Source organism: Rutidosis leptorrhynchoides, chromosome 3 (genome assembly GCF_046630445.1).
Source record: "Rutidosis leptorrhynchoides isolate AG116_Rl617_1_P2 chromosome 3, CSIRO_AGI_Rlap_v1, whole genome shotgun sequence".
Classification (NCBI taxonomy): domain Eukaryota; kingdom Viridiplantae; phylum Streptophyta; class Magnoliopsida; order Asterales; family Asteraceae; genus Rutidosis; species Rutidosis leptorrhynchoides.
In genome coordinates this window covers 348123708-348137920 of record NC_092335.1, presented here as the reverse complement: position 1 = coordinate 348137920, position 14213 = coordinate 348123708, and the positions used below count along the sequence as shown (strand labels likewise).

Genomic DNA, 14213 nt, shown 5'->3' with positions numbered 1-14213 from the left:
AAAACACCAGAAAATAAAAATGAAAGGTACAAACTATGATCATCATGCTTAGTTATGAAAATCAGAAACAAGAATAGCATCCCAGATCATATCCATATCCAAAGACGGCATTCGACTCAACTGAACCCCTTCTACGTTATCCGACACCCCTACTTCTGTTGTTTTCTTGCTCTTTATCTCATCTAATTCGAAAACCGCCTGTTTTTCAATATTTGAATTATCCGATAAACCGGTTTCCAAATATGGTAATGACAGATCATCATCACCCTTGTTATTACAAGGCACCCCATCTGATAAAGCTTGCAACTTTGCTTCAAGAAGAGCTTTAGTATTACCATTAACCGAATTAGCCTTTAACTGATTTTTCAAATTTGGAAAGTTTAATTGTGCATAATCACCTCTTAGTAAATAAGCAGCCGTGTCATATGCAAATGCAGCGTCTTCAGCTGTTTCAAATGTTCCAAGCCAAACACGTGTCCTGTTTTTTGGTAGTCGAATTTCGGCTACCCATTTTCCCCAATGTCTTTGTCTTACTCCTCTATATAGCTTTGTTGGTGAACAAATGGACGTATTTCGTGTTGCGTACTTCATTGGCTGAGTTTTTACTGTCCTTAAAAAGTTTACAGTTTTGGGTTCAGTCATAAGAAGGCTTAAATTTGGGAATCTTGAAGTGTTTGTTGATGAAAATGGCGAAGATTGTTCGCAAATTTGTGAAAGTTGGCTGCTTTTTATGGAAGTTTCAAGAAAGTAAGAAGGCATTTCGTTCATAGTTGTGGATGATGATCTTGAAACGCGGGTTAGTTCGTTAGGACTGACCCAAATGGGCGAGTTTGTGACAATATTTGACCCGTTTGCAGTGTCAAGAAAATAAGAAGGCATTCCATTCAGGGTTGATAATGGTGATGGTGATGGTGATGGTGATGGTGATGGTGATGGTGATGGTGATGGTGATGGTGATGGTGATGATGAAGGTGATGCAGATGATGATCTTGAAACGCCGGTTAGTTTGTTAAGACTACTCCAAACGGGTGGGTCGTTGACAATTTTCGACCCATTTGCAGTTTCAAGAAAATAAGAAGGGATTGTTTCCTTTTGAAAGAAACTTTCTATTTTAGGAAACTGATGATTTTCCATTGGTATGTGAAATAGAAAAACACAAAAGAGAGGTTATAATTATATAGAAATATGAAGGCACTATGACTTTACATATTATATATATGCCTCTGGCTACCAGATGTCACTTTGTATCTATATTATAATTCACAAAGTCAGATCTAAAGTTAAAAAGGCTCATCAAGCTTAATTGACAAATTATATGTTGACACGTCATCTTCTAGCAGTTTTTGTATTCTTCCCTGTTAGTAAAGTTAACAAAGTTTATAAGTTTGTTAGTAGTAGCGATCATGTGAAAGCTAATGTCTTTTTGCTTTTTTGTGATAATGATTAGAGTTGTTAATTAGTTGTCTGTCTGTTGATCAAGAATATGTTAAATAAGTTTAGTGATAATATAAGATATTGAATGATGCAGGTGTCATTAAACTGGCTAAACGACTGTGTTTTGGAATTAAAGAAAAAGGACCATATCATCATTGCCACATGTCTATAGGCAAATTAGAAGGCAACAATGCATTCCAACCATATCATTCTTCTACTTTTGGAAAGAAAACCTCATGCATGAGCTATTCATTGCTGTTTTTAATCTGGATCTATGCACATTAATGGCATAAAAAAGAGACAGGAATGTAAAATAAAAAAATTGCCCATTTCGAGTACTCCGTATAATAATTTAACTTGACTATGTCTATGCCTAATGTGTTACATGTATATCTATCTACTGTTGCAAAACATATTATGTCTGCTAATTGTGCTTTTATTGGATTGTTTAGTTTAACCTTATGCGAAATAACTTGTTCCAAGTTAAGGTATGATATATATATATAACGTTCAGGCAAAAACCCGGATCCGATTGACGGTACCCGGGAACATATCCATTCGGGCAGTGTTCCTGTGTAGAGGTCCGTGAACGAATCCGGTAAAACCTCCCTATAGGGTCAATATATGTTCAATTGTTTTAAAGAAAATCATGGCATCCTTAAGGATCGAACTCATGACCTCTCCCTATCTCATGACACAAAGTACATGGAGGGAACCGTTGGGCTATGTCCGCGAGTTTTAAGGTATGATATTAATCACAAGAATAATTACATTTAATAAATTTATTCCCTAACTATACATGATGCAGATACGGAAGGATTAAATGGGCCCAACCCAATTATAGTTGTTGATTTTATTAATAAAGTGGGTTGTGCTAGTTTGGGCCCAAAGAAGACAAAATGAGCCAGAATATTTAAAGGGAATAGTGCAACTAGAAGTTTCCAAGGGGTGTCGTATGAAGCAAGGAGTATGCAAGATAACAATTGGAGTTTATTTTGAATTTTAAATGTTTGATCTTATCTTATCTTTTAGTTAGCCTATATTTAACTTACGATGGATTTAGTTCTGGTAGTTAGTTTTGTTGATTATTATTTGAGTTAAGAAAATAAACCGTGAATGTTTTTCTTGTTTCTTCAACCGAGAAGGTTGCAAGTTTAGCAATTATATTTTTGGTGATCAAACATTTAAAATTCAAAATAAACTCCAATTGTTATCTTGCATACTCCTTGCTTCATACGACACTCCTTGGAAACTTCTAGTTGCACTATTCCCTTTAAATATTCTGGCTCATTTTGTCTTCTTTGGGCCCAAACTAGCACAGCCCACTTTATTAATAAAATCAACAACTATAATTGGGTTGGGCCCATTTAATCCTTCTGCATCAATACATCTATAATCTATAATATTTAAGAAAATAGAATGTAATATGAAGTGATTGTGTCCACTATCCAAAAGTTCTACAGATAGAACTAACTAATATATTTGTAAGAACGTTTCTGGAACACTATTTATCATGTGGTGGAATGCTATGAGATTCCATTTCCATACATACACACAAAAAGGGACCTTATTTAATGGATCAAAGAGGACAAAGAGACATGAGGCCATGTTTTCTTCAAGTTTCTTCCTCCCCTTTATCAATATTCCTTTCTTCCTTTTAATTAAATATTATTAATTATTATTAATATGTGTGTGTATATATGTATACAAATGGAATGGAATATGTGATTATCATGTATCCAACTTCAATATGAAACCAACTTATAATAAGATCACTCCGAACTAAGTGCCACGAAAAAGGAGTGCCCTCATCTTTATCTACTATTAGTTCGACAACTTATGATTGTCCAAATAATTCTAGGATCAAAACTCAAAGGGCCTCGAAGTGGATTAATTATATTTAGCGGCTATTTATATAAAAAAAAAAAGCTACAAATCTTCAATAAATATAGAATCGTGTAGTTAAATTTAGTGGTGTCGTATATAATTTGAAGAATACTTTCTAAAAAAATAAATTCCAAAGTACTAGGGTTCTTGGCCCCCACATCCATACATGTAGATATGTGTCTGCATATATCCATGATTAACTCATTAATTTTACTGTGCTATTTTGCAACAATGGCTTAAAAATAAGGTACTCCAAAGGGGGTCGCCACCTCCCTTAAATTTGAGTAACTGTACTTGATTAGTTATGGTGTATAAGAGCTCTAGGTGTGGAAAATGTCACCCCACCTTCGGCTTCCCATTTAATTTCAACCGACGGTCGGCCGACACCCTTTCGGTGTCGGTCCGGCGTCTCAAGCTTCAAAGTCGTCTGCACGACGTTGGTTTCAATCGGTTTTGTGGGGTCCCAATTCAAATTTTAGATCCGTTGCTATTTTTTTTTTTTTTTCCTTTTCATCCATTTCTTGCTTTGGCCCTTTTTGAAAGGACCCGTTTATATACATTATAAACGATTCTCAATAGTTGATTACATCGCGAGGTATTTGACCTCTATATGATACATTTTACAAACATTGCATTCGTTTTTAAAAGACAACCTTTCATTTACATCGACAGTTAACAGTATGCATACCATTTTATAATATATCCAACTATAATTGACTTAATAATAATCTTGATGAACTCAACGACTCGAATGCAACGTCTTTTGAAATATGTAATGAATGACTCCAAGTAATATCTCTAATATGAGCAAATGTACAGCGGAAGATTTCTTTCGTACCTGAGAATAAACATGTTTTCAAGTGTCAACCAAAAGGTTGGTGAGTTCATTAGTTTAACATAAATAATCATTTCATAATTTTAATAGACCACAAGATTTCATATTTCCATTTCTCATAAACATACGTTCCATGCATAGAGACAAAAATATCATTCATATGGATTGAACACCTGGTAACCGACATTCACAAGATGCATATAAGAATATCCCCATCATTCCGGGATCCTCCTTCGGACATGATATAAATTTCGATGTACTAAAGCATCCGGTACTTTGGATGGGCTTGTTGGACCCGATAGATCTATCTTTAGAGTTCACGTCAATTAGGGTGTCTGTTCCCTAATTCTTAGATTACCAGACTCAATAAAAAGGGGCATATTCGATTTCGATAATTCAACCATATAATGTAGTTTCACGTACTTGTGTCTATTTCGTAAAACAGTTATAAAAACAGCGCATGTATTCTCAGTCCCAAAAATATATATTGCAAAAGCATTTAAAAAGGGATTAATGAAACTCACGCATATAAATATTGTAAAACAGTTAATAAAGCATTTGCATGTATTCTCAGCCCAAAAACGTAAAGAGTAAAAGGGAGCAAATGAAACTCACAGTACTGTATTTTGTAGTAAAAATACATATGACAACATTGAACAATGCAGGGTTGGCCTCGGATTCACGAACCTATATCATTGGTATATTTATTAATATGCATAATTGTAATCGAATAAATATATATATAGTTTTATTAATTATATTATTTTTATATTAACAATATATATATATATATATATATATATATATATATATATATATATATATATATATATATATATATATATATATATATCATATATTCATTTTGTATAGAAAAAACATAAATTTCATTATGTTATATGTATTTAATATATTTTTATATAATTTGTTTGTTAAAAATAATGTAGTACCTATAATAATGTTGGTAATTGGTAAATGATAATAATGATAATACTTATTATTCCTAATAAAGATAATAATGTTAATAATTATTTTAATGGTTATGGTAATGATAATGAATATCGTAATTATAACTGTAAAATATGAATTTCATTGTTAATGATATTTATGATAACGATTTTTGTAATTATATATTGTTAATACACATGACAATATAAATGATGATTCTTATAATTATATTAGTGGTAATATTAATAGAAATCTTAAAATTAATTTTTAATGATAGTAATAATAACTTATAGTATGATAGTTATGGTAATACATAACTTAACCACAAAAACAATAATAATTGTATCAATCTTATTATTAATGTTAATCTTAATGATAATACTTTTGTTAATAGTAATAATAATAATTCAAAAATGATACGAATAATATTATGAACGATACAAGTTTATATTAGTTTCATACTAGCAATAACAATAATAATCCTACTTATAATAATAATTATATTAATATTAATACTAAATATTACGCTAATAATAATACTTAGTGATATTTCTTAATAACAAAAATGTTAATATTATTAACCATAATATTTATGTTACATAATAATAATAACAATAATTAATGATAACAATAACAATAACAACAATAATAATAATAATAATAATAATAATAATAATAATAATAATAATAATAATAATAATAATAATAATAATAATAATGATAATAATGATAATAATAATAATAATAATAATAATAATAATAATAATAATAATAATAATAATAAAAATAATAATAATAATAATAATTTTGAAGTTAAAACTACCTTAGGAGGCTTCTAAAAAAAAACGGTCACTTGCAGGGCTCGAACCCGAGACCTCTCGCACACCCGACAACACCCTTAACCATATCACCAAATCTGTTTTTCTGAATTATAAGTGACCTGTTTGTTATTTATTCTATTTCTGGTAACCTTCTTCTTCTTCCATCTAAACTAGTCGACCAGTTTACCATCTCTGTACATACTGAAAATGAACTAAAAAATATATAAGACTTGAAATTTAATTAACATGACCTGTGTTTGGAAAGTTAATTTGACATCCACAAAACAAAAACAAAAAAAAAAAAAAAAAAAAAAATATGGCAATCGTTGCTGCCGTTCGTAATACAAAAAAAAATAAATCGATTTTTGCAATATAGTTTGTTTTAGATAAAAATTTCTGTATGAAAGAAGTTCCAAATCGTTCTTATATACTTTCTCAACCATCAATTTAGCTTGAAACATCAAAATCAATTCGAATTTAATCAAGAACGATTTCTTTGACTTTTTTAAAATTTAGCTTTGACTCTACAATTCGAAATCATTAAGAGAAATTGGAAGCTCTAACTTTGCAAATAGTTTGGATAGATTATTTCTAACAGCTCTACAATATTACATTTTTGAATTTCATTCAAATTCGTGATATGGTGAAAAAGTTGAAGAAAGAAAAAAAAATAAGAACTGGGTTTTTAAATTTTCTCTTAAACTTCACAAATTGCAGCATCTAATATATGATGTATCATCGAATAACTGTTGTAAAAGCTTGATGTGATAATTTGAGATGGAGTGCTAACAACACAGACAAGAATGACGAAGTTAATCCAAAAAGGAGATACAGAAAAAAATAAAATAAAATAAAGGAGATTAGAAAAAGAGATTTATGCGTACGATTCTTATTCTGAATTTGTATTGTATTGCCAACTTGATATAAACATCTAACTGATTGGAGATGAGAACAAAAATGGAGTACAGTCGATGGAGATGGGGGTTAAATTCGTTCCAATATTTGATTAATTTAATTTTAGTAATTAATTCCTAATAATTATAATACAGTTAAATAATTAGTACTAATAATAAGGATATAAATTAATAATATGAGTTTATAAGTTTATTAATAAAATTCATTAATTTTATTAATTTTAATAAGAATACCAATAATAATAATAATAATAATTTTTATTAATGATGTTGATAATAATACTAATATTAGTATTGTTAATGTTAATGATACTAATACTAGTAGTAATATTAATAGTATAACAATATCAATTTTCATATTTATATATCATGTATTTATATTAATCATATTAATAATACTAATATTGATATAACTATTGAAAGTAGTATAATTATATTACTAATACAATTATAATTTAATTTAATTAAACTTATTATATTAGTTATTAATATTACATTTTATTAATTAAGTAATATATAATATAACATATATTAAATATTTAATATTCAAGCATTACAATATACATAGAAAATATATATATTTATTTCAATAACAACATAATTATATTATTTTATATTTTAATTCAGATGATTAAAGTGTACTTTAGTAATTTTAAAATATTATATAAACACTTGTATTTATATAAATATTTCTATATATATATATATATATATATATATATATATATATATATATATATATATATATATATACACACACACACACACACATAATTTTTCGTGAATCGTCGAGGATGGTCAAAGGTTAATTGAATATATGGATATAGTTCAAAATTTTTCCGAGACTCAACTTTACTGACTTTGCTTATCGTATCGAAATCATATAAAGATTAAGTTTAAATTTAGTCGGAAATTCCCGGGTCGTCACAGTACCTACCCGTTAAAGAAATTTCGTCCTGAAATTTGAGTGATGTGGTCATGGCTAACAATAAAAATGTTTTCATGACGAATATGAGTTGATAACTTGAGTTTTATCATCATTGAGTAATATGGATAAAATAATTCGATTATTCGAAGAGTACGAATGAAGCTATCACCAAAGAGTGAAATAGGAAAGTAAAGATTCATCTTAACTTATGACGTAGTCACGGTTGATTTTTGAAGATAAGGTGCGTCTTAGCTTTTGACGTTGTCTTGCTTAAATTCCGAAATTCAAGGGATTTTAAGAAAATTTTCGTAATCTAAAAGATTTAATTCTTCGGCGAATAAGGGAATTAAGATCTCTATAATTAAATATGGTGATCTGCCTCGATTACTTTGTCTGATATTTTCATTATAAATTTACCTTTTCCGTTCCATTAGTTTCCACCGCTTCTATACCTTCTTTCTCAGTTCATATATTCAAAAGGATTATAATAATGCTTAATCTGGTTCTAATCTTTGTTCTTATTCTGACTATAGCAATGATCGTTCTTCTTTTCCAACTCCCACCTGAAGAATCTGTTTATTTCTATTATGCTCTAGGGATTATTGTATTTATAATCCTCCCGTGTCTTTATATTGCTATACGTACTGATATCCACGGTTTGTAATTTCGGTGTTGTCATTGAGCTTTATATTTTCTCTTATATTTTGGATCTCTTTGTCTTTTTATTATCCTCTTGACCTTTATTGAAGCGAGCAACGGTCCAGAATTCATAGATATGAATTGCAAAATGAACGTAGTTAATGTTCTAAGAAAGAAATGGTAATAACACGATCTTAATTCGTCAAATTACCAGAATATCCGGGAAAAATAGAACTATCAAGAAAATATGTTGTTGATATGTTTATATATCAGATCAAATGTAAGAGTCGTGTAACATGACACATGATGACGTTATAATCTGTGAATCATCATGTCCTATTTAGAAACTCAGCATGACTTACTATAATATAATCACGTTGATCAAGTGTCATTATATTATACTAACTCATGCATCAGTTCCCAACATTACTTCAATAACATACATATTTTAAGCTTGAAAGTTTACAGAATATAGAAACTAACAGTTTCTACATGATGTAACACTGATAGCACAAAGAGATAAATGATTTCAGATAAGAATAATTATGAAAATATCTTCAGAAATATGGAGGATATTTATAAATAGATATACGATGATATCTTGGAATTTCTAATATCGATGGATAATGAAGAAGATTTATCCGTAAAAGTTTAGATTCGGAAGCAAGGTATTCGCTAAAGATTTCATCAGAAACAGAATCATTTGGATTCTTTGAAGTCAAACTTATTCTTTTCGATTTGTCCACGGCGTTCTTCATAGTTTCGCATAATCTGCTTTTCGGTACTAAATTTTCTATTGAATGTTTCCAATATAATGATACACAGGAAGCACGAAGAGATATATAATTTCGGACGAGAATATTTTTGAAAATATCCTCAGAAATATCGAAGATATTGATGATGATATTTTAGAATTTCTAAGTTCGATGGTTGATGGAGAAAGATTTTCCGCAAGATTTTAACATGACTTCGGAGCAAGATATTCTCTAAAGATTTCAACGGATCTAGATTTATCTGGGTTCCATGAATTTAGGGTATGTTACTTGTGTTTCTCCTTGGTTTCCTTTATGGTTAGCTCAATCCGCTTTCCAGTTCCAACTTTTCTGAGCTTTTCCAACATACTAATCTTTATCATCAAACTTTCGATGATTATGGTCGTTTACGGTTATCTACAGTTTATGCTGCTTCATTCAGCTTTTTCAACATTCAGAGTATTGATTTGTGACTGAGTGCTTTTCAGAATTTCAGAATGAGAGATCATAATTCTAAGAGATAAATGTCATATATATAACTGTTGATGTAGATATGCTGTGAGTTTTCAAAGTACTGATTGCTGATTCTCGGTAATTGGTATGGCAGTTCTCGTTACAAGATGCGGATGAGTATATGATAGGGTTTCAATGAATAAATATAATGATTTATCAGAGAGATTTAAGCCAAGGAGTAACGAGGTCGCTGGTACGTCTGCTGGTAATATGGTGGGAAATAAAAGGTTCTCCGGTAACAATAAAAGAGCACGCATGTAAATCAAGGTTATAATAAGGTTGTTTTGAATGAAAAATCAAAGTTGACTTGCTGGAGCTGTGACAAAATTTGCTAATTTGGAAAGGGATTGCAAAGTTATTTTGGGTAATAATAACACTAAGAAATTAGCATAGTTACGTTTTAAACGTTTACTCAGTTGCCGAGAGTTTCTCAGGTGATAAGTTATATGCATCAATCTTTTCTTCCGTAGATGAAATATGGTTGGTTCATCCTCTCAATTGAGGTGTTTTCAAGAATTATGAAAGGTTTGAACGCAGATTAGAATTGTCAAGATACAAATGGCGTTTAAAATGAAATCAAGTGGCAAACTTGAATAATTGTTTAGTTTCATATGTTATAATCAATATTTTAATTCATTTTAATTGTCTAATCTTATTAGTCCAATAATTCATATAAAGTTTAATATATAATATTCGAATTAATTAATATGTATCGTAACCCGTATACATGTCTCAGACTCGATCACAACTCAAATTATATATATTATTGTAGAATCAACCTCAACCCTATATAGAGAACTCGTTCATTACTGCATATAGAGTGTCTATGGTTATTCCAAATAATATATATAAATGTGTCGATATGATATGTCAAAACCTTGTATACATGTCCCGATATTTAAAGTGCGTAAAAATAAATAACAGAAATTTAAATGACGAATAATAAATTGCGTAAAGTAAATAACAGAAATTAAATGACGATAAATAAAATTGCGAGAATATAAATTGCGATAAATAAACTGCGATAAATAAATTGCGATAATTAAATGGTAATACGGAATTAACAGTTAGCTAGGAACAGTTAGCTAGGATTTTTGTTAGCGTGGATTCTTAATAGAATTTCATATTGTTAATTAATCTGTTTCTAATCAATTTTTATTGTGTCCATTATTTCTTCGTTATGCCACTTGATGGATTCTGATAGGTCAAACTCCAAATATGAAATTGAATGAAAATGGTTATTCTGCGGTGAACAGATACGTATATCGGTGGTTGTAAATAGGATAGTAAATGACTGTTGAATCAGATTCGAAGAATGTACAATGTAACTTATTAATGTGAAATCTAAATATTCCTCGGGTATTACCTACCCGTTAAAATATTTTCACCATTAACAGTTTATACGAAAGAATTTTTAATTACAATCTTTATGAAACAATATATATACATATATATTTTCTTCAGACGTAATCATGGATTTAATGAGTCAATGCGATATTAAACTCAATAGGTTTACGGCTAGAACTAGAGTACATAATATCTAAAACATTATAGATTACGTAATCGCCATGAATAATGAAGATAGTTTATGTAGAACGATTCGTAGAACGATGATTATTCTTGAGGTATAGATTGTGAGGTTGAGACGTGTGATGATGTTGTTGTTGTTGGTACTGGTTATGCTGCTGGTGCTGCTGATGGTGGTACTGTTGATGCCGGTGCTACAAGTGTTGTTGCTGTTGAGGTTGATGATGATGTTGGTGTAGTAAGTATAGCTTGTAAATCACGCACCATTCTTGTCAGGGTTTCTATCCTACCCTCTATCATTTCTATCCATCCACTCATCTAATTCGATAGATCTTGATTATCAATTCGAAGTTCCCCAACTTCTTATAATATTACCCTTTGATTGGTATTCGGAAGTAGAGGTTGAATATTTTCTGAGATTGCAGTAACGCGACCTTCGAGGTGAAAAACTTTAGCAAGAAGCGTGAATACAGTGTTGCGCATAGGTTCACCGGTGAGTACATCATTTTCTCCGATGTTAGGAGGTAAGTTTGGTTCGCGGTAGGGCTCGCCTTTTTCATTTCTCCATCGAGTGAGTAAGTCTCGGACCCACCCCCATCTCCTCCAGAAAGAAAAATAGCTAAATGGTGGAGACACTTCGGGTTCATTGACTTCGGAGTCTACTTCAATACGCATCTCAAAATCGCTTCAGGAACTAATGGAATCCAAGCTAGGTGTAGGATCCATCTCTTTTGATCAGTTAGAGAATTTTCGATATGAATTGTTTTTCGGTTATCGGATAATATTCTAATTATAAAGAATATCTAATATAGTACAGAAGATCCCGTAGATTACGGAGGAATTAAGGAAACGTGTCAGATAAAGTCTACAGTAACAGATACGCTAAGATATGGATTGTCAGATACGCTAAGATATGAATTTTGTCTATACACTATTCGTGCAGTCAATGCAGTAAAACATGTCTAGACTAAGAATAATGAGCAGGTAATTTCCTAAGGATGATAAGCAGATGATTTCTAACAAAAATGATAAGCAAAACTTTTGACATGCAGACACGGTCGAAGTCCAGACTCACTAATGCATCCTAACGACTTATCAACTAGACACACTAATGCAGACCTGGTTCGCTAAGACCACCGCTCTGATACCAATTGAAAGGACCCGTTCATATACATTATAAACGATTCTCAATAGTTGATTACATCGCGAGGTATTTGACCTCTATATGATACATTTTACAAACATTGCATTCGTTTTTAAAAGACAACCTTTCATTTACATCGACAGTTAACAGTATGCATACCATTTTATAATATATCCAACTATAATTGACTTAATAATAATCTTGATGAACTCAACGACTCGAATGCAACGTCTTTTGAAATATGTAATGAATAACTCCAAGTAATATCTCTAATATGAGCAAATGTACAGCGGAAGATTTCTTTCGTACCTGAGAATAAACATGCTTTCAAGTGTCAACCAAAAGGTTGGTGAGTTCATTAGTTTAACATAAATAATCATTTCATAATTTTAATAGACCACAAGATTTCATATTTCCATTTCTCATAAACATACGTCCCATGCATAGAGACAAAAATATCATTCATATGGATTGAACACCTGGTAACCGACATTCACAAGATGCATATAAGAATATCCCCATCATTCCGGGATCCTCCTTCGGACATGATATAAATTTTGAAGTACTAAAGCATCCGGTACTTTGGATGGGGCTTGTTGGACCCGATAGATCTATCTTTAGAGTTCGCGTCAATTAGGGTGTCTGTTCCCTAATTCTTAGATTACCAGACTCAATAAAAAGGGGCATATTCGATTTTGATAATTCAACCATATAATGTAGTTTCACGTACTTGTGTCTATTTCGTAAAACAGTTATAAAAACAGCGCATGTATTCTCAGTCCCAAAAATATATATTGCAAAAGCATTTAAAAAGGGATTAATGAAACTCACGCATATAAATATTGTAAAATAGTTAATAAAGCATTTGCATGTATTCTCAGCCCAAAAACGTAAAGAGTAAAAGGGAGCAAATGAAACTCACAGTACTGTATTTTGTAGTAAAAATACATATGACAACATTGAACAATGCAGGGTTGGCCTCGGATTCACGAACCTATATCATTGGTATATTTATTAATATGCGTAATTGTAATCAAATAAATATATATATAGTTTTATTAATTATATTATTTTTATATTAACAATATATATATATATATATATATATATATATATATATATATATATATATATATATATATATATATATATATATATATATATATATATATATATATATATATATATATATATATATATATATATATATATATATATATATATATATATATTTCATATATTCATTTTGTATAGAAAAAACATAAATTTCATTATGTTATATGTATTTAATATATTTTTATATAATTTGTTTGTTAAAAATAATGTAGTACCTATAATAATGTTGGTAATTGGTAAATGATAATAATGATAATACTTATTATTCCTAATAAAGATAATGATGTTAATAATTATTTTAATGGTTATGGTAATGATAATGAATATCGTAATTATAACTGTAAAATATGAATTTCATTGTTAATGATATTTATGATAACGATTTTTGTAATTATATATTGTTAATACACATGATAATATAAATGATGATTCTTATAATTATATTAGTGGTAATAGTAATAGAAATCTTAAAATTAATTTTTAATGATAATAATAATAACTTATAGTATGATAGTTATGGTAATACATAACTTAACCACAAAAACAATAATAATTGTATCAATCTTATTACTAATGTTAATCTTAATGATAATACTTTTGTTAATAGTAATAATAATAATTCAAAAATGATACGAATAATATTATGAACGATACAAGTTTGTATTAGTTTCATACTAGCAATAACAATAATAATCCTACTTATAATAATAATTATATTAATATTAATACTAATAATTACGCTAATAATAATACTC

General features: G+C 29.6%; 1 protein-coding gene across 1 annotated transcript; it reads right to left on the bottom strand.

Moving 5' to 3' along the window:
• Positions 1-48: 48 nt before the first annotated feature.
• On the bottom strand, positions 49-879 carry LOC139901182 (ethylene-responsive transcription factor ERF062-like). Its single transcript, XM_071883915.1, has one exon. It carries the CDS (start codon positions 877-879, stop codon positions 49-51), a length of 831 nt encoding a protein of 276 aa, XP_071740016.1.
• Between the last annotated feature and the right edge of the window lie 13334 nt (positions 880-14213).